Source organism: Aythya ferina, assembly GCF_964211825.1.
Source record: "Aythya ferina genome assembly, chromosome: 5".
NCBI classification, from domain to species: domain Eukaryota; kingdom Metazoa; phylum Chordata; class Aves; order Anseriformes; family Anatidae; genus Aythya; species Aythya ferina.
Genome location: NC_140301.1, coordinates 48,453,097 through 48,472,240, shown reverse-complemented (window position 1 = coordinate 48,472,240; position 19,144 = coordinate 48,453,097). Strand labels below are relative to the sequence as shown.

General features: G+C 41.9%; 1 protein-coding gene across 2 annotated transcripts in view; it reads left to right on the top strand.

Moving 5' to 3' along the window:
• The window catches only part of CCDC88C (coiled-coil domain containing 88C), a 91,679-nt gene extending 82,593 nt beyond the window's left edge, over positions 1–9,086 (top strand). Inside the window, exons 26-31 of one of the 2 annotated variants that reach the window (XM_084522252.1) lie at positions 1,852–2,034; positions 2,437–2,505; positions 3,297–3,365; positions 4,018–4,319; positions 5,308–5,520; positions 6,768–9,086. In XM_084522252.1, coding sequence (XP_084378378.1) covers positions 1,852–2,034; positions 2,437–2,505; positions 3,297–3,365; positions 4,018–4,319; positions 5,308–5,520; positions 6,768–7,781 — 1,850 coding nt within the window. In that variant the 3' untranslated portion in view covers positions 7,782–9,086. The remainder of the gene's footprint in view (positions 1–1,851; positions 2,035–2,436; positions 2,506–3,296; positions 3,366–4,017; positions 4,320–5,307; positions 5,521–6,767) is intronic. The other variant, XM_084522253.1, reaches the window with a different exon arrangement.
• The last annotated feature ends 10,058 nt before the right edge of the window (positions 9,087–19,144 follow it).

Below are 19,144 nucleotides of genomic sequence, written 5' to 3'. Positions count from 1 at the left end.
GCAATCACATACTTGCAGCATGTCCAGTTAGTGTTGAACTGATCTGCTGTTGCTATGCTTTCTACAGTGTTACAGTCCTATTAAAGTACAAGCCTAACATATAAGAAGTTTCAAATCCTGGAGATTTTTCCAATATTCTGTGCAACTAAATGCTAAAAATGGCAATTTTTTAAAACATCGTTATCTTCTTCTAAATAACATATCTCTAAACGTAGAGTAAAAGCTACTGGAAAAATTATTCCCTGTAACATCTCTTCTTGTTTGCATCCTAACCTGCTATTTAGAGAGTTTTTACAAATCCAGCTATGAAATTCATCTTGGATTGAGCATAAAGTTAAGGTTTCTGCTGCTTCAGTCTGGAGAGATTTTTTGGAAGAGACAAGTAGGTTTGTTCTCCTGAGATGGGGAAAAGCCTTCATCATGGATCTGTTGCCTAGAATTCTTACTGCCTGATGGCTTCTACCTGGTCACTACCTGGTGGCTTCTGAAACGAACTTGTGGCTTCAGTCCCTGCTCCACGTCAGAAGCGCGTACATCCCAGGCAACATGCTCATGGGAGACCTCAGCACAGAGGCTGAAGGATCTGTCTCATCTCCATTCTCACTCCAAGAAGTGGCACAACCAAGGGCACTGGCAGTGAAGCCTGTTGCTGCCCATTTTGGGGTTTGTAAGAGTGTTAGTCTCCAGGGCAATTGATAATTCTGGCATATATGGAAGGTGTTAAGTGCATCTTCAAAGTCAATGAGAAATGCAGATTTTCGTTGCCAGACTTTATCCAGTAATTGCCCCATAGAAGTGCCATCAACTCCAATTCTGAGAGAATGTACAGGCCCTGTGCTATGGAGCCCACACAGACTGTGGGGTACAATGTTGTTTCAGAAGTAAGCTTCCAAGAGTCATCTAATACGACAGTAATTTGGCCTGTTTTCTCTAATACAGCTTTGCTGCTACTCTGTGCTTTGAACTAACTGTCTGTTGTCTCTGCAAGTTATTGTTTTTGACCACTGCGCTCTGCTGTTTTCAGCATTCAATTAGTATTAATTGTGTACTCACTACAAATATATAGGAAACTAGAATCTTGCATCTCAGTAAAGCTGTTTCCCATAGTGAATTCCTTAAATTTTGTTCTATTATATGGGTGCCTTAAAGCATTACAACTATTGAAGTAACCCACCTCATCACTAGGAACAATGTGTTCAGCTTTCTGAATTTAAATAATATTCTAGTGGTTAGTTTTTTGTTGCTTTCATGTTACAATCCCATGAATTCCACCTAAAAGGCACTGTAGCAGAGCATCATAAAAACAGCAGAGTTTTAACCTTGAAGAGACTGAGCTCTTGCCACAGCAAAAACTAAACCTGAAAGCAATTATCTTAGTGCGTGAATCATGATAGTTAATTTCCAAATCAACGTTTTTTCTCTTCAAACAAGAGTGCGCCTTCTGTCACTCTTTCCTCATTCCATTTTATTACTGAAGTAAGAGCTTATAAAATGTACCTGCGAGGAATAATATGATGGGAATTTCACACCTCAGTTATTTTTTCTGCATTCATGTCTTTACTCCTTTTCTTCCTCATTTCACAGTAACTGTTGCATGTATAATATCAACCCTCCCACTGGCACTAAGCAGCCCTTGTCACTCCCACACTTTACAGAGAGCACACACGATCGAAAAACTGGTGGCAGAAATTTCCTGTTCAATACTGAAGTGTTTATGGAAAAGCTTGCAAAGCTAGCGCCTCTGTTGTGCGTTTTTTGTGCCTGCTTGTCATGTTTATATGGGCAGATAAATACAAATCTCCTAGTGCTAGTTTTCATAGTCTCGTATTTATTTACCTCTCTCCCCCTCAGTGTTGGTGGACCTAAAGCAAAAGAGGAATTCCCATCATGGAGGCAGCAATGATAATGTTGAAATCTCAGCAGACTCTGTATCAAAGCATGGCTGTGTGGAGCTGGGTCCCAGGACTTACTCGACCTCTGCTATTCACCTGCACACTTCCACTCCCATCTCCAGGCTCCAGAGCAGACCAAAAGGTGTGTAGTGCATTTGATCTACCAGCTGTTTGTATAAGTCATGCTACTTTTTAGTTCCTACCTGGATGAAACATGGCTTTTGTGGCATTTAAGTACAAAAACAGAGCCCACATATTTTCATTCCTGCGTTATCTGCGTAACGGTGATCAGATACAGGGTTTTCTTGCTCTTTTAATGCCATCAGCTTGACATTTGGATGTTAGTCAGTTGTCCCACGGTTCCCTGCCCAGTGACTCATAGAAGTGGTTAGAGGGTGGCTGCTCTTCTAGTGCTGGCTCTATAAAACTCCCGTGATCACTTCGGTCTTTTATTTTTTTATGCTGCTGAATCCATTGGAAACTGACCTGAAGGAATGACCTTTCTGTGTGCAATATCGCCTTCTAAATTTTATGTTCTTTTTAGGCTATAATTCAGAAGATAATCTAAGTGAACAGTCCCCTGAGGTAGAGTTTGCAAGCACCAGACAGCATGGTAAGCTTGTAGCATACACAAATGCTCTAAACTTCTACATTAAAACTTGTTTTATTGCATCCATGTGAGTTGTCCTGGAATGTTTTAGTTAAATAAACCTTATAGGATAAGTTGTAGTAATACAAAACCATTTGGGGAATGTAGGTCTAAATACTTTTATTTTTCTCTTGAGAAGCTTATGATGGATGTTTTCCCAAAATAATTTTTCAAAAATAATGCTGACATTGAGACAAGTTGACTTGCCCCAGCAACAGGCTCTTCAATGCATGTCATACAGATTTGTTGCTGATTTTTCTGAACAATGTTTAATTCCTTTCTTAAGCAAGTGAATCAAATATATATATGTATATATATTGGGGAAAAAGGGAACGCATGGTGAGAACAGAGGTGCAGCAGCAGCACTGTCTGCTCAAAGATTTTTAGAAGACTTCATTTGCAGCCCGGTTACCTGCTTCTTCCCAAGAAACAAACTGAGAAGGAGACAGGCAACTTGCTACAAGCACTTATTTATTATCTATGTTACTTTTTTTATAGTTGCTGTAAAAGCATATTTCTTTGTGCAAAAGATCAAAGTGAGAAAAAATTAGGTGCTCCTGAACAACTTGACTTGAGAAACAGGAATGATTTCTACTGTGTCCAGACTGTCATCCTCTGTGTGTTATGTTGTTAATGTTTTCCAAGTGACTTAGTTGCACAGGTCCTATTTTCAGAAGGCAGGCTGCAGCCAACTTCTTTAGAAAATCAACAGAACTTCAGATCTGTTTGTTAAATGCTGGTTTCATGTTTTTCAGTATCCAGGCCAAACAGTCTAGAGAGCAGTCGAAATGCATCCAGCAGTAGTTCACCACTCAATTTGAAAGGTAAAGCTTTTACAGCTGAGTTCTAGCAAACAGGAAGTGAAATTACATGAAATTGTATGCAAAATGCTGTTTTCCTTCCAGTTGAATTTGAAGACGGTTGTTTTGAATTTGTAATGGTTATACAATCTGGACATGGCTGTCTTGGGAATCAAAACAATTCTGGCACGAAGTATTTTTCTAAGACTGATTCTGGCAAGGGATGGTTGTTTAAGGGAGGCAGTCTAGTTTTGCTTTAGTCTGACTGGCATCATATTGTGGGAAGTAACAGGCCACTCTTTAAATTCTTTGTACAGCAACACGTCTCTGCTTCTTACTCTGAACACAGCTTATGTAAGTAATCAGTGCACTCAAGACTTGCTAAACTTATTAGTCCTTGAAGGGTAAATGAGGTCTAGCATTCTGGAAAAATCTGCTTTTTGCTATCCCACTGCCAGGTTCAAGTAGTTGTACTTGTTTAACATAGGGGCCTAAAGAATATACTGAAAGACATTTGCTAGTGCTGATTTTTCAGAGTTTTGACTGCCTTGAGTTCCGTGAGAGAAGACAAATATTGCCTGTTGGGAAGTGTCCCTAGATCACAAAGTTCCCACTTCAGTAACTACTGAAATGAGGGGAAAATAGTGACTTCAATGATATTTATGGTTTTTCTCAGGTTCCTTAGATCATATCCATGGTCGAACTGAGAGCCTCAGCAGTGAAGATATGGTGCCAAGCAGAGAGGCACCAGCCTTGCTCCGAGACAACTATCCCTATCACTCTGCTTCTGCTGTCTTAGGCCCTAGCAACAGGCCTGAGTCCTCCTTCCACAGGAATGGTTTGCTCTCTCATGATGCACCTCAGAAGAGTGCTTCATCTCAGTCTTACACAGGCAGGCAACGGTCTGCCTCACCTGGCAGTGAGATGGTAACCTTGGAAGAGTTCCTGGAAGAGAGCAGCAGGCTATCCCCACCAAGCGTAAGTAGTCATTCTGAGGTGCTGCAAAACTGATCAAAAACTGATGCATGCAGGGGCATGAGGTTTTATGAACACTAGGAAATATAAGAAGATCTTTGTATGTGTGGAACTTGCAGAGAGGTATCGAACCTTGCAAACTGACAATTTGAAGAATGAACCTGTTAAAACAACTAAGCCAAGATTAACTTTTGAGCAGTGTTTGCTGATTTATTTTGATGAAATGGCTATGGCAGGTCATGCAAATAACTCACTGCAAGTAGTATGTATTGGACTGCTTGGACTTTTTAAAAACAAACACTTGTGGTTAAGCTTTCATATTATAGCCTCAATTCTGAACTCCAGCTATTCTTATTTGTAAAAGGATGAATTTTCTGTGTGATTTTCAGCTGCTAAATCCATAATTACATATGAAACTTATAGTTTTCACCAGAAATGCAAAATGCGCAGTTATTAAAACCATTTCATAAGCTGAAAATACCATCGTTGCATTTGAGAGTGTGTTCTTTTTGAAGGAAGTTTCCAGTGCTTTCACCGTGCTTTGTGTGCTGACTGGCACTGTTCTCTTGGTTCTGTGACTGCAAGAAAATGCCACACTCTGAATGCTTGGTCAGAAATGAAATACTTGTTTTCTAGATGGCATTTGTCTTGTACTGCTTAGACATGCTGTGCAGTAGTGAAGTGGTGCAGTATCAAGCATGTTACTATCTCAGGAACAATTCCCTGATAGTGTAAGTGAACAGGTATTTCTGTTCAATGAATACCTTGGTAACAGCACTGAAATCAGCAGAGCTGTTCTGTTTTATGACACCGGTAAATTATAGTCCTTGAAGTTTCAGAGCATTACTTAAATATGCTTCCTATTCACTAATTATCCAAATAAATTTCATAGCTTTTAGATGTGTTTAAAATTTGATTTGATTTTTTTTGTCTGTAACTACCTGACCATGTCTCCATTTTCATTCTTTCTGTCATCCTTGTTCCTTTTCAGCGTCGGCGCAGTTTAGGGAGTGAAATGATTTCATTGCACCAATTTCTGTTAGAAGCTGATGCACTGTATCCCTCTTGCTACTCCCTATGTCCTCCCCTCCGTCAGGAACCTTCGCAGTCACTCGAATCGGTCCTCAGTCATTCATGTCCCGACAGCATGAGGCACAGAACAGGCAGGGGAAATAGGAGATCCACTTCACTGTATATCCCCAGGGTATCCGTTGTTCTTGCTATGAAGGCAACAGCTTCCAACTTACCCCACAGCTTTTGCTAGCATATTAATACCTATAGAAGCGTATTGTAACTCTCAGCTATTACTTAAAAGACTAAGTTTGTGAGATCACTCGCATTACTTGCTCATAAAGTATTCCAGTGCTTGTACATAAACACACTTGATTTTGGAGAACAAGTAATTCTGTGATGTTAATGTGCTTAACAGCAGTTTAAAGTGAAGTAAAAATAACCTTAACATTGTAACATTTAGTTGAGCATAGAAATTTTCCAGCTGCATTTGAACTACTATCACTATTGATAGTGTTCACTTCTGGCAAATACGTTCTGTAACTGGAAGAAATGGTTGGTGCTTTAATGAAGTGAATATATTAAGCTTTAACGTGCTCCTTAGAGAAAAGAAATATGATTCATGAGCTTGTTTTAGTGCATTTTTCATGAAGAGCATGTCCTTTAACTGTTCTGAGCATGCCTCCTACTAATAGTCCAGTGGCAGCTGATCAAACATCACCATTTTGATTTGCATGGACTATCCCAATGAAATATTCAATATACATTTTCTTTTACTGCCAGGTTAATTGTCTGACTTGAAATTTGCAAGCTAATCGTGGGCAAGCAATCATTTCTCAATTATTATAATGATTTTTTGGTACATTTCATTATGTTGTACGCGCAGCTTTTAACATATATAATATATTGACTGGGAGAGGTGACAGAAATCGATAGAGAAGCTATGAAAATTTCTTATAAAGCTAGCATATCTACCCAAGGTGTTGTTTTTTTTTTTTTTTTTTTTATATCCCTGATATTACAGTAGTGTGTTATCCAGAGTAATTGTATTCTGGAAAATGACAGCCCGACTTTTATATCTGCTGATACCAATGGCTGCTGTCATCCATATGACAGTGATGTTACAGTGACAGTGGCTGATGTCAAAAGAGCTGCTGCCCAGGTTACTAGTGGGGTGAAATTTTCTAAGTTTATGACAATTAATCTGGCAATCAGGGCTGTTGCAATTAATTATGATGAGCATGTTACTCCTTGATTTGAATTTATGTCCATTGTATGCATTTGTATCTTCCATTCCACGCTTCAATATAAAATCTGTGGTTTTATGTGGGTTTCTTGAAATACGTGGGAAGGAAGATTGTCTGAATGAAAAGCTGTGCATGATTCTGTGCTCAAGTCGTGTTGTCATTAATGCAGCATGTGCATGTTTTTTCACACCAGGATACCTCCAATAACAGAGATGATTTGCTGAGTGATTATTTTAAGAAAGCAAATGAGCCTTCAGCTACTGGGAACCTGCTGGTTCAACCATCCAGAAAGGAGGCTGCTAAGATGCCCACTAGTCATGCTTCTCCAACTGTAAAGATGGCCATCGCCAGTGAAGAAGGAAGAACGACTAAGCCCGGAAATTACATGAAGCCAAACCTCAGACAGGTCGAACCCGAGCCTCTGGCAAGCTCCCAGGGGTCCCTTAAGCTTCCTCACACACCACAGCACCAACCCACGAGTGGCATGCGGCAGACGGCACAGCCACAGCAGCCTGGAGCTGTGAGCAGGAGGAGTACGTCACTGAGCAGGGCGTTCAGCTTAGCCTCTGCAGACCTCCTCCGAGCCACCGGCCCGGAGACATACAGGCAGGAGAGCCCTCAAAGATCAGCAGCAGAGCTGCGTGGGGGCAAGGATGCCGTCAGTCAGACTTGTAGAGCTTCTGTGCCAACAAGCTCCCAGGCAACCTTAAGAGAGAGGCCCCAGTCCGCAAAGGTGGCAGGTTCCTTGCAAGGTGTTGATTCTCGTTGTCGGCAGCTTGACGCAAGGCGCCTTTCCCTGGCCCCACCAAAAGATGAGAGGCCACTCTCCTTCCATCAGTTTTCTGCCTCACCCACTGCTTCCACCAGCAATCTGAACATGCAGCAACAGGAGCGAGCGAACCCTGGGCAACACTACTCACCCACACCACACACTCCCTCTAAAGTCAAACCTAAGCCAGCCCCTCGTACTGGGGAGGTGGCCACAGTGGCCTCTGTCAGAGCTGTTTCCAGCAGCACTGAGGGAAATGCTTCCCTAGGGCAAGGCCAGGGCGATGTCCTACTTACCAAGTGCCAGGGTAAGTTGCCAGAAGGCAGCTGTGGGGCTATGGAGGAGCCCATGAGAGGAAGCAGCTCCAACAGCACTCCTGGATCTCCAGACCCCCAGGGGGATCAGCAGACGGTTTGGTATGAGTATGGCTGTGTGTAACCAATGGATGCAGCTAATAGTGTTTGTCATTGCTGATACCGGGTAGCATTTGTCTTGACACTGTGCCAGGTCTTAAAAGGCACTACCTGCATGCTGTTCTGAATGTTCTCTGGGTACTGTTTTCTAGTTGGACAAAGTATGATTAAGAGAAACAAGGAGCAAAACCCCAGCCCTTTTTTTTTTACACTGTTGTGCCTGAAACAAAGTGGAAGCCTGACCTAATCCCACAGCAAGCTTGGAACCTGATTCTTACAGGTGCTGAGCATTCCTCACTCCAGGAGAAGCTTAGCAGGGTCCTCTGTCATTGTTGCATCTAGCAACCCTTCTACCTGCATTAAAGAAGAGTTTCACAGATGATTTGTTTGTGCTGAAACCAGCTCTGCTATTGATAAATAACTTAAACCATAGTGAAAAGGTCATATAAAAGCCAAACTTCTCCCCAGAAGACATAACCAGACACTTGGCTTAAGTAGCTTGATAGGAAAGCTGAAGATCAAAAGTGTGTGGCGTTAGCCATGGATCTGTTAAAATTAGTTCTTGCCACAGCCACATTGGTGATGCATAGAATTCAAGGGTCATATCTTAACCTTCCCCACTGTGACTGTCAAAAGACAGAGCGAAGGGTTAATGTTATCACCCCACTGCCTTCCCTACATAGCTGCAGCTCAGTGAGTTTTTGACTCTGAAAGCCAAGTGGTGCTGCCTTTTGAAACTTGTTTTATCTTTTATACACACACTGGAACTAATGCAGCCTTTTCAGGGGAGATGTCATTTCAATTGTAAAGGTGGCATCTCATGTACAAAAGTGACTTGTAAGTATGTATATAAGGAGCTCAAGTATTGTATAGGAATGCTGTGTAAATTGTATTATTACATCTGTGTGCATGACAGCCCTAAGTGGTAGTGGGATTCAGTCTCTTAGAAATCCCTGTTGTGTCTCCCAAGAACTTTGCTCAGTATAGAAAGCAAAATAATTTTGTATACATGTGAAAGAAATATACTTTAAAAAATCTATTTATGTGCAGAGAACTTCCTTGTACGTTTCTGTCCAGGGTGTCATCAGTTGCTTATGTATATATGATCAGATGCATATCTTTAATTCTATTTCATGTTTGTAAAGCTCTTTTTCTTGGAATAGATTAAATCCTCCCTCCTCTTCTCCCCAGTAATATTTGTTTTGCTGGTTCTGATTTAATCTAGTGAAATCTAAAACTGATTCAGCTAAGGATGTTTTTGTTATCTAGTATGTAGTAATCCCATTCTGGAAACTACAAAATTGTTTATAATAAAGATTGAAATAAAGCAGATTGTTGTACTGTTTTTTTTTTTCTTGGAAAATATATGAGATTCATGATGTTGGATGGAGAACTGTTTGCAATAGGTTTGTGTAAGCCTCACCATTGATTCATATCTCTGTGCAGCAGAGTTGCATTTGTTTCTACAATGTTGCCACAGAAGACATATCAGAAATCTTTGTTTGACCAAAGCCTTCTTATTGAAGACTTTAGTCAGACTAATCAGGCAAATTAAGTGGCTGTAGAATCAGACTATCAGATTTTTAAGCTTCTGTGACCACTTCAGATAGTGCTAGGTATGCTTCCATATTCACCAAGTTTGTGCAAACTGCTTCATGCTTAACTCTCAGAGAGCCTTACAGAAGTAGGAAATTACTCATCTTTGAACATGAAAGAGAATGACAAAAGGAACTTTCTGCCTTTTCTGCTATATAAATGCAGACCACAGTTTAGCAACAGCATTAAAATGATGTGTTATGCAGCAGTTTTTCAAACTACTGAGTGTCCTTGGTCAACTGAAATTCCTTTTCCAGAAATTCGCTCTCAACTTTCATACTCAGCCAGATCACTGAAGGCAAAAGACTGGTGTTTCTTCCTGGTTTCGGTTCCATTTTGGAGGCATGCACTTGACTGCCTGACAGGTTGGACTGCTGAAGAATTGACCTGTGAGTTGCCAGTTATTAGTAGAAGCAATTTGCTAGAAATACTTATGTAATCGCTTAAACCTTAATTGTTACTTTCTGAATTATTTACAGTTACTTGCTTCCTCAGTTCCAGTGAGTTTGAATAAAAATACATATTTTTGAATAGAAATAAAAATACTTATGTAGTACATTTCAAGTATGGGATAAGTTTAAGTACAGACACTATAACAGAACAACTGATCTTCAACATCACAGCCTCCTTTGGCTTCTTGTAGAAGCAAATGGTGCTGTGGTGTTCAGGCCTTCCTGAGTACATGAAGAGAAGTTGTATTACAGGAGACAGTCCTGCTGTGGCATGTGCATACGTTTTGCATTCCACTCGAGTAATTCACTGTTTTTAACTATTCTTTGATAGACTCAGTGGGTCCCAGGTCAGAGTGCTGCCATCGCACACCATCAGGTAAGAGAATCCAACAGGAGGGAGGGAGAGCAAGGCCTGCCTGTGTTTGAGGTACTAGTGCTCTTTGCTTTCTTAGTGGGATAAATGGGTGTTTCTATGTCAAAGCTAATGTGGGAGAAAAGTTGGTTGTTAGAGCATGATCAGCAGATCCTCCTGTTGCTGGATGGAGGAGCAGGCCGGGTGGTGTGAGGTGGCGGGAGGTGCCAGGACAGGCTTCTGTGGGAGGGGCAGAGCTGCCAGAGCCACCTCAGGCTTCTTTCCTTCCAGAAGAAAAGGGGGAACAGTCATAAAGTAGTGACAATGTGGTGTGCTGAGCCTCAGGGAACTGGGACTCCAGAGCCCTAGACTGAGCACACGAGGTGTCCCAGCCCCACAGGGCCGAGTGCTGGAGTGCTCTGACACTTCCTGACCGGCTGGCACAGGCCTGCTTGCTGCAGTGTGCTGCTAAATGATGCTGTGAATGGTTCTGGGTGCAACCATTCAAGTAATGTTGTCCAGTAGTGGAGTATCTCAGTTCATACATGTGGCTTGTGGATCCTGTAGATCATGTTTTCTATTAATGGATACATTTTTGGAGGGGATCCCGCTCAGATAGGCAGTTGATAGCAGATAGGTTTCTGAGAAGGCCGTGCTGTTGGCAATAGCCCCTTCTCTGCAGTGCGTTCAAATTGAAATCAGCAAATTTGTTTAACGCGAGGAAACAAAAATTGCACACTGCACATGACAACGGTATTTGCTTGAAGTACAAGAAACAGCTGCTGTGCAAAGTACTTGTGGGGAATCACATGTTCTGCAGTGATGGAGTATCTCCTTATCAAGAAATCTGAAGTTGGATCTTTTACAGTGCAACCTTGTCATGGAAACCTTCTTCCTATCAGATGTTCTTCAGCTGTTCCACAAAATTGGGATCTAATGGTGAAGGGAACAGCTTCTCTGATTTCAGTTAATTGGGAAGGCATCCCTGCCCACGGCAGAGGGGTTGGAATTAGATGGTCCCTTCCACCCCAAACCATTTTGTGATTCTATGGATGTGAAATTGCCAGAAAAGAAATAACGGAATCTATCCGTGAAAATGGCTAAAGAGTACTTTATTTAGAAAAATGACATACCACTGTAAACCATGAGGTTAGAAATCATTTCTGATCATCCAGATGTTTGGGGGGCATATTAAAAGTTCAGCCAAAGGTGAATGGAAGAAATGTTGCAGAAATTGTTGGTTCCTGTGAAATAACCTATAACCTGGATGCTAATCCCTTGTCCTCTTCACATCCATTGAACAAAAACCTTGTGGTGTAAAAGCCTGAACACAGCTGCAATGAAAGCATTTGAATTGTGGTTTTGATTTTTTAGATGGAAAAAAAAAAAAAAAAAAAGAATCAGTTGCAGTAAGCTTCATGGAAAAAAATTGCCTCTCTTCCCATCAGGGTTGTGAAATATCAGGTCCTGACAACAATGGAGATGCTAAAGGCAAGGTGGAAAACTTGGGAACATTACGTTGCTACGTCACCAATGCCAGGCAGAATTAACCTGGCTTAACAATGTAGTGTGAAATAGTTCGGTTTCTAAAAATAACAGATAAATTTCTCATTATGAAGGGTTGCTACACTGGAGGAATAGGATCTGCTATGAGGTCCATCTTTAACCCTGGTATTAGGGGCTGTCACGAGAACTAAGAGGGAATGGCATCAGATGGAAAATGGTGAGAAAAATTATTGTGATTTAAGAAAGTGTTGGCAGGCAGGAGTTTAAGGTGACTGGGATAAGTTCTGGAAAAGTAAATGATCTTTTTCCAGTCAAAAGGGTTTTTCCAAATGTAAAGGGAACAGTAGACAGCAGAGAGCTGCTATTTAAAAGGTTGTTGAATGGGAGAGCCTTTAAAAGGCTAATTTGGGCCCTAAAGACAGTGAACCATGAGCTGATGAAGTGTGACATAAAAAGCTGAGGTTAGTGCAGGTTTGGAAGATGGTGAAGAATCCTGTTAAGGAGTAACATGGCTAAGTGGGGAATGGTGGCAAGGTATCTGTGCTTACCCCTCCTCAGTCAGTGGAAGGAACAGTTTATTGACAGTTTATCAAGTTTATCTATATCTTATCTTCTCATATCTATATCTTCTCATCTCATCTTCTTTCCTTTTCTCTCTCTCTCTTTTTTTTTTCTTCTTTTTTTTTTTTCTTTTTGGTTGGGGGCAGGGAGGGAATAGATTTCTGCTGAGAACAGGAGAATGAAAACGTGGTTATTCCACAGAAGCTAGGAACTTAAAACATATCCAAAACAAAATACCAAATGCTATGGAAACTAATGTCAGCTCACTGTATTATTCCCAGATGCTATTCTGATGATCAGCTCTAGTTAAAATACTTGCATATTTTTAGTGAAAGATTAGAAGTGAGGATTATGTGGCTCTGATGCTGAGGTTATGCCAAAGTATGTAGTGTGCGTGTTCTTACATACCAGATTGAGAAAGAGTAAGCATTGGCATTAGCCTGTGAAAAGCATGTATTGCACAAAGGGATATCTTGTGGTAATCTGAAAGAAAAAAGAAAAGTAAAGCTATTAGTGGAACTCATTGCTGCAGGCTATTGTGGAATCAAATAGATCAGTCTAATATCATGATGCTTTAATGCTTTTGATTTATGGTATGAAATCGTTTATGAGAGAACTAAACATCCTCTGCTTAAAAAAAAATAAAATTAAATTAAAAAATAAAAATAACAACAAAAAACACTAGGTGACTTCTAAGAGGCTCCCCTTATTCTGCAACATCAAGCATTGGCTATCTTCAGAGCCAGGATAAAGCTGGGCTACCTCACTGGGAACAGTGGGCACCTCTCCCTGTGAAAATCCCTGAAATTTGCAAATCGAGAATCACCTTACCCACTTCGTTCAGTAGTTGGTATGCTCTAGAAGTGTAAGACAGATTAGTGGCAAGAAAAGCATATTGTGTGCTTGGGAACACACTGCTAAGAAAGAGCATGAGAGTTGAAGAAGGATATTCCAGATGGGGAAGCACGGCTCCCTGAAGGACTGCTGAGGAGTCTCGAGAGACTTGCATTGGAGGGATGAGGGAGTTTTCCATAAGAAATAGGAAAGTTTGTCTGGGAAGACTGAAGTGAGCATTTTGTAGTGCTTCTAGCCTGATTGTTTTACCATTCTACAGAGAGTTTTAAAGGTTATGGGATGTGAAAGGCTATGTTTCCTTGATGTTTTAAATATCTCCAGCCAAAATTATCTTCTCCTTAAACCCATGAAAAATGCTTCCTTGCAAATTTAGAAGAGGCTTCTTTTTTTTTTTTTTTTTTTTTTAATTCTAGTTATCCAAAGCCTGAAATTTGCTTGTGTGTGCACAGAGAGCCCATAACATACCTAATCCATAGATGCATGTGTTTCAGAGCCACTGGTTGCCCAGGGACAGACATTCAGCTGCAGCACCTCAACCTCCTACAGAGATAGAAAACTCCCTATCAGCTTGAGAGTGCTTCTGCAGGACCCTTCTGGCTATCTGTGATTGAAAGTAGAAGAAATGCTGAGAGTTTGGGAAATTACTGTGAAGGCAAAAACTTGGGAACTGTTTGTTTTTTGTTTTTTTGTGTGTTATTTTTTTTTTTTTTACTGAAATTTTATCTGAAGAAGGATTGCTTGCTCAAAGCAGTGCAAAAGGCAGGTGGAGAAATAGGCAGGCAAAAGCCACGTGGGATAGACCATGTGGTGGTTTAGTTGGCATTTAACTAAAATTAAGATAAGGTTGGTAACCTTCGATTTCCTCGGTTGCTTGAATCCATTCATAGCCTTTTTGTCCATAAGTAAATGAAGCAAGAGGGCAGGATGCTTTAGAGATCTGTATTATCAGCATTGTTTATGGGGAAGAGCTGTACAGCTTAGGTGCTCCATTTCCATTATCCCTTCCAGCTCTCTAGTGAAGTTGTCGTTCCTCTGTGCAGACTGGTTTTAGGTAATTCTGGGCAAAGAGCATTAAATCAGTATCCGATGAAGGCACTAATATGTACACCACAGGTTGCAGCCTTCATTGACAAGGATCTCTGCAGTTCCTACTTTTTCTTATGTTTCCATGTATGTTTACTTGCACCTGGAGAGCAGGGGCCTAAAGGAAGTGGGAAATGTCTGTCTGATGGGTAACAGTATATTTTTAATGATTTTGCGTGCACTTAAAACCACTTCTGCCAACAACAACCACATGAGTGAGTGCTAGCAGGAAACTCTTTGCATGAAATGTGCAAACAAAGGAGCCCTCTTGCTAGATCCTGTCCTGCAGCTCAGATAGCACAACCAGCTACTGCAAGCTGGCCAAGCCCATCTTATCTACAACAACTTTCCTTCCTTCATGGCTTTTCTTCTCCAACACTAGAGACCTTTCTGTTCTTTAACCCAGCATTATCTTTAACTATTTCCTACCCCTTAATTCACTTTTTGTAACCTGTCTTCTTACAGGTCTAGCTCCAGCTTTTCTCTTCCATTGCTAAAGGCGTTAGTCATCTATCAGCCAGCTTTCACCTTTTTGCCACCTTTTCTTGCTGTTGTCTTTCTGTATTTCTCCATCCTTGTCAGACTTTCTTAGGCAGTCACATTCTCAAGACCAGAAGGATTTATTCCTGATCCTACCTCAGTTTCAGTTCTCAGTGCTTTCTGATGCCTTCTTAGCTATTTCTCTGTCAATTGTCTCAAACATTGCCCACTCCGTACTGCTTCATGCTTTTTTTTTTTTTTTTCCCAAATACTCCAATGACATCAATTCAAGGGGCCTTTCTTCCCTCACATGCGCTTCCCTCTAGTATACACTGCACTCACAGCCTTCTCACCGTATCTGTTCCCAACATCCTCCTGTAGCTCACTTTTATTGCTCTTTTGTCCTGTGTTTGTGACAATAGCCAAGTCCTGAGGCAGGAAATACACTATGTGCTGTAAACCATGGTGGGTATTTGTAGTTCAGAAGATGCATGTTTGCATAAAGTTTGGGGCCAAGTTCTTTTTACAACTTGTTTTCAAATTTCAAAATTTGCTTATTCTTAGTTACTGAGACATCTTTCAAAAGTTTCTTCATCAAGATGAATATAAGATTCTATCTGTAGCAGGATTTCAATGTAAAATCTTATAACAGTTTTTGAGCTGGTCTGGTAGACATTCTAGGGTCAGCATTTGTCTTTGATGGTTAAAATTCTATGAGAATTTGTTAGCTCTTTAAAAAAAAAAACTAATGGGGTGATAAATGCATTTAAGAAGGTCCATATCACTTTTTGCCTATTGAGGCAATACTCTTTCTATTTAGTCTTAAGTATTTTTAATTATATGATTTTCCACATAATTTTCATTGTTTTAGAATTTCCTTCCTTGCTTATTTTGGCTTCTTTAATTGAAAAAAAGCTTTGAATTCCTGAAGCTCAGTCCTATTATCCACACACAGCTCCCATGAACAAGGAGTCTTTTCCTTGTTTATTTAACCAGCCATATCAATGGGAACAGAGCCCCATTTGGAAGATCCTGAATTCCCTTCAGTCTCCCACCCTGTCCTATACAAGGAGCCCCTGTGAACACGTGCTTGTTCTCTTGTTATATAATCTGGCAAGTAAATTGTAGTGGATACTAACAGGACTTTATTTGGATCAAATTTCACCCACTTAGTTTTGTAACCAAAATCAAGAGAAATGTTGCTCACTGTGTTTAGCAGATTTAACCTGTTAGAGACTGGAAGAAGACAGAATACTCTCAAGCAAATTTAAAACTGAATATGAGATGAAAAGCAAAAAATAAGCTAATTAGTGACCCTGGTCTGTTGTTTTTAGTGTTATCTCTTTGTACCAATGTTTTTTTGGAGAGGAAAAGCCAGTATCTGGAGTACTGTGGGCTTTCATACTTTGTCTACTGTAGTTACTGAAGACCAGGGACTTTTTCTGCCCTATGAAATATTGGTTCAAGAACATTCAGGCCCTGTATTCCCCACAGCATTGAGGCACAGTTCTCCTCAAGCTTCCTGAACCTCATACAGTTGGCCTCAGCCCATCGGTTCAGCCTATCCAGATTCCTCTGCAGAGCCCTCCTAGCCTTGAGCAGACCAACACTGCTGCCCAACTTGGTGTCGTCTGGGGACTTACTGAGGGTGCTCTTGATTCCCTTGTCTAGATCATTGATAGAGAGAGAGATTAAAGAGAACTGGGTCCGGTACTGAGCCCTGGGGTACAGCACTTGTGATTGGCCTCCAACTGGATTTAACTCCTTTCACAACAACCCTTTGGGCCTGGCCACCCAGCCATTTTTTCACCCAACAAATCTTATGCCCATCCAAGTCATGAGCAGCCAGCTTCTTCAGGAGAACAGTGTGGGAAACAGTGTCAAAAACTTTAATAAAGTTTAGGCAGACCACATCCACTGCCTTTCCTTCATCCACTCAGCAGGTCACCTTGTCATAGAAGGAGTTAAGCTTCACCAAGCAGGATGTGCTGTTCATGAATTCGTGCTGGGATCTACCCTGGGCCTGATCACCTGGTTGCCTAGTATGTGCTGTGTGATGGTCCTCAAGATGATATGCTTGATCTTGATGGTCTTGATCTGATGATCAAGATGACCTTTCCCTGTCACTGAAGTCAGACTGACAGGCCTATAATCTTCCAGGTCCTCCTTCTGGCCCTGCTTGTAGATGGGTGTCACATTTGCTAGCCATCAGTCAACTGGGACCTCCCTGGATAGCCAGGACTGCTGATAAATAACAGAAAGTGGCTTGGTGAGCACTTCTGCCAGCTCCCTCAGTACCCTTGTGTGGACCCCATCTGGCCCCATAGATTTGTGTACATCTAAATTAGCAGGTTGCTAACCATTTCCTCTTGGATTATGAGGGCTTCATTCTGCTCCTTGTCCCTATCTACCAGGGGACTGGGTACCTGAAGAACAACTGGTCTTGCAGCCAAAGACTGAGGCAAAGAAGGCAGAAAGTACCTCAGCCTTCATCACCCTGTCTCCCCTCATATTCAATAAAGGATAGCAATTCTCCGCAATCCTATTTTTGTTGTTAATGTATTTATAGAAGCATTTTTTATTGTCTTTAATGGCAGTAGACAGATTAAGCTCTGTCTGGGCTTTGGCCCTTCTAATTTTCTCTCTTCATAGCCTTGTGACATCATAGTCCTCTTGAGTGGCCTGCTCCTTCTTCCAAAGGTCATAAACCCTCTTATTCTTGAGTTTCTTCCTAGTTCTCTGTTCAGCCAAGCTGTTTCCTTCCCCACTGGCTTATATTTTGACACGTGGGGCAGCCCACTCCTGCGCCTTCAAGATTTCCTTCTTGAAGAATGCCCAGCCTTCCTGGACTCCCTTATTCTTCAGGACTGCCTCCCAAGGGACTCCACCAACCCGTCTCCTACACAGGCTGAAGTCTGCCCTCCAGAAGTCCAGGGCGGCAGTTCTGCTAACCCCACTCCTTACTTTTACAAGAATCAAAAACTATTATTTCATGATCGCTGAGCCCAAGATGGCCTCCAGCCTCCACATCACCCATGAGTCCTTCTCTGTTCTCAAGCAGGTCCAGCAGGGCACTGTCCCTCGTTGGCTCTCTCACCAGCTGTGTCAGGAATTTCTCTTCCACACACTCCAGAAACCTCAGACTGTTTCCTCCCTGCTATGTTGTATTTCCAGCAGACATCTGGCAAGTTGAAGTCCGCTACAAGAACAAGGGCTAGCAATCGTGAGACTTCTCCCAGCTGCTTACAGAATATTTCATCTGCCCGCAGACTTCCAAAAGGAAGCTAGGGGATCCCTTGAAGCTGGATGTTGAGAGGGAGGAGATCAGATCCTACCTGACAGACAGCCTCTGGCACAGGGGCAAGGGGAGAGATCTGAGGCCCCTTTAGGAGCTGGAAAGGATAAGCTCCTAAATGATGGAGCTTATTTGGTGTTTGTGAGATGTGTGCTGGGCTATGGCATTTTCCACTGGGAACTCTTGGACCTGAGATCACCACATGGGGCACGTTCTGGGGATAGATGGTTGCATCTTCCCCGAGCAGCTGGAGTGCACACCAGGGGGCTGTGCATCTGCCCTGCAGGAATTTTCAAGGTGAAAACTGAGACCTGTAGGAAAAGTTAAAAATAACGTGTGATGAAGTAAAGAATGGGGCAAGAAAAGAAACAAAGAAAATAGAAGGAGGACAGATAAAGCGAAACGTGTGGGCTGCAGCTAAATATGCAGTGTTGTTCCCGCTTGCGCAGGCGGCTGACGCACAGCTCTGTGTTGTGTAGGCACCCCCCAGCAGCTCAGAGCTGGCCTGCAAGGGCTCCAGGGACAGTACCAGGACAGAAAGAAGAGCAGCAGCAAGTCCTTGTTTCTCAGCTACACAAAACGGATTGGTGCTGGGAGAGGGAGGTGAATTTAGCAAAATGGTGCCTGTGGATTAGCACTCAGAGAGGGGGGGAGAGGCCTCCTCTATTTTCCCTGCTATTGTCACAGAAATGGGTGCTTGAGAGGATTTAAATCAAACTTGCAGGGGAATGTTGGCCCTTGAAGGAGATGCACAGGTGAGGTAACTGGGATAAAATGGAGCCAGCTCTGTCAGAAGGGGCCCCCACCAGCACACACTCAGAGAAGGAAGCTGATGGCTGGAAATAAGACCAGGGTGAGAAGAGGTCTGGAAAACCTGGCCTGTGAAGAATGGGGTTGTTTGGTCTACGAAAGAAAAGTCTAAGAGAATGAGTAATCCTTAGACATCTAAATAATTAATATAGAGAGAGGTAGCAATGGCCTGTGTTTTGTGTCCATTCCCAGAAGAACACAAATAAATGCATGAGAAACATGGAAGATTAAGATTTTGAAATCAGTGCAAGCCTTTTAAGAATAAGCGCAGACAGGCAACAGAGACATTTCCAGATGAGAGGCAGAGTGTTCCTCAGTGGTAATTTAAGAGAACAAGATAAAGAGAAGCTAAAATAGACCAGTTCTGTTGGAAGGGACCTACAGAGACCATCTGGCCC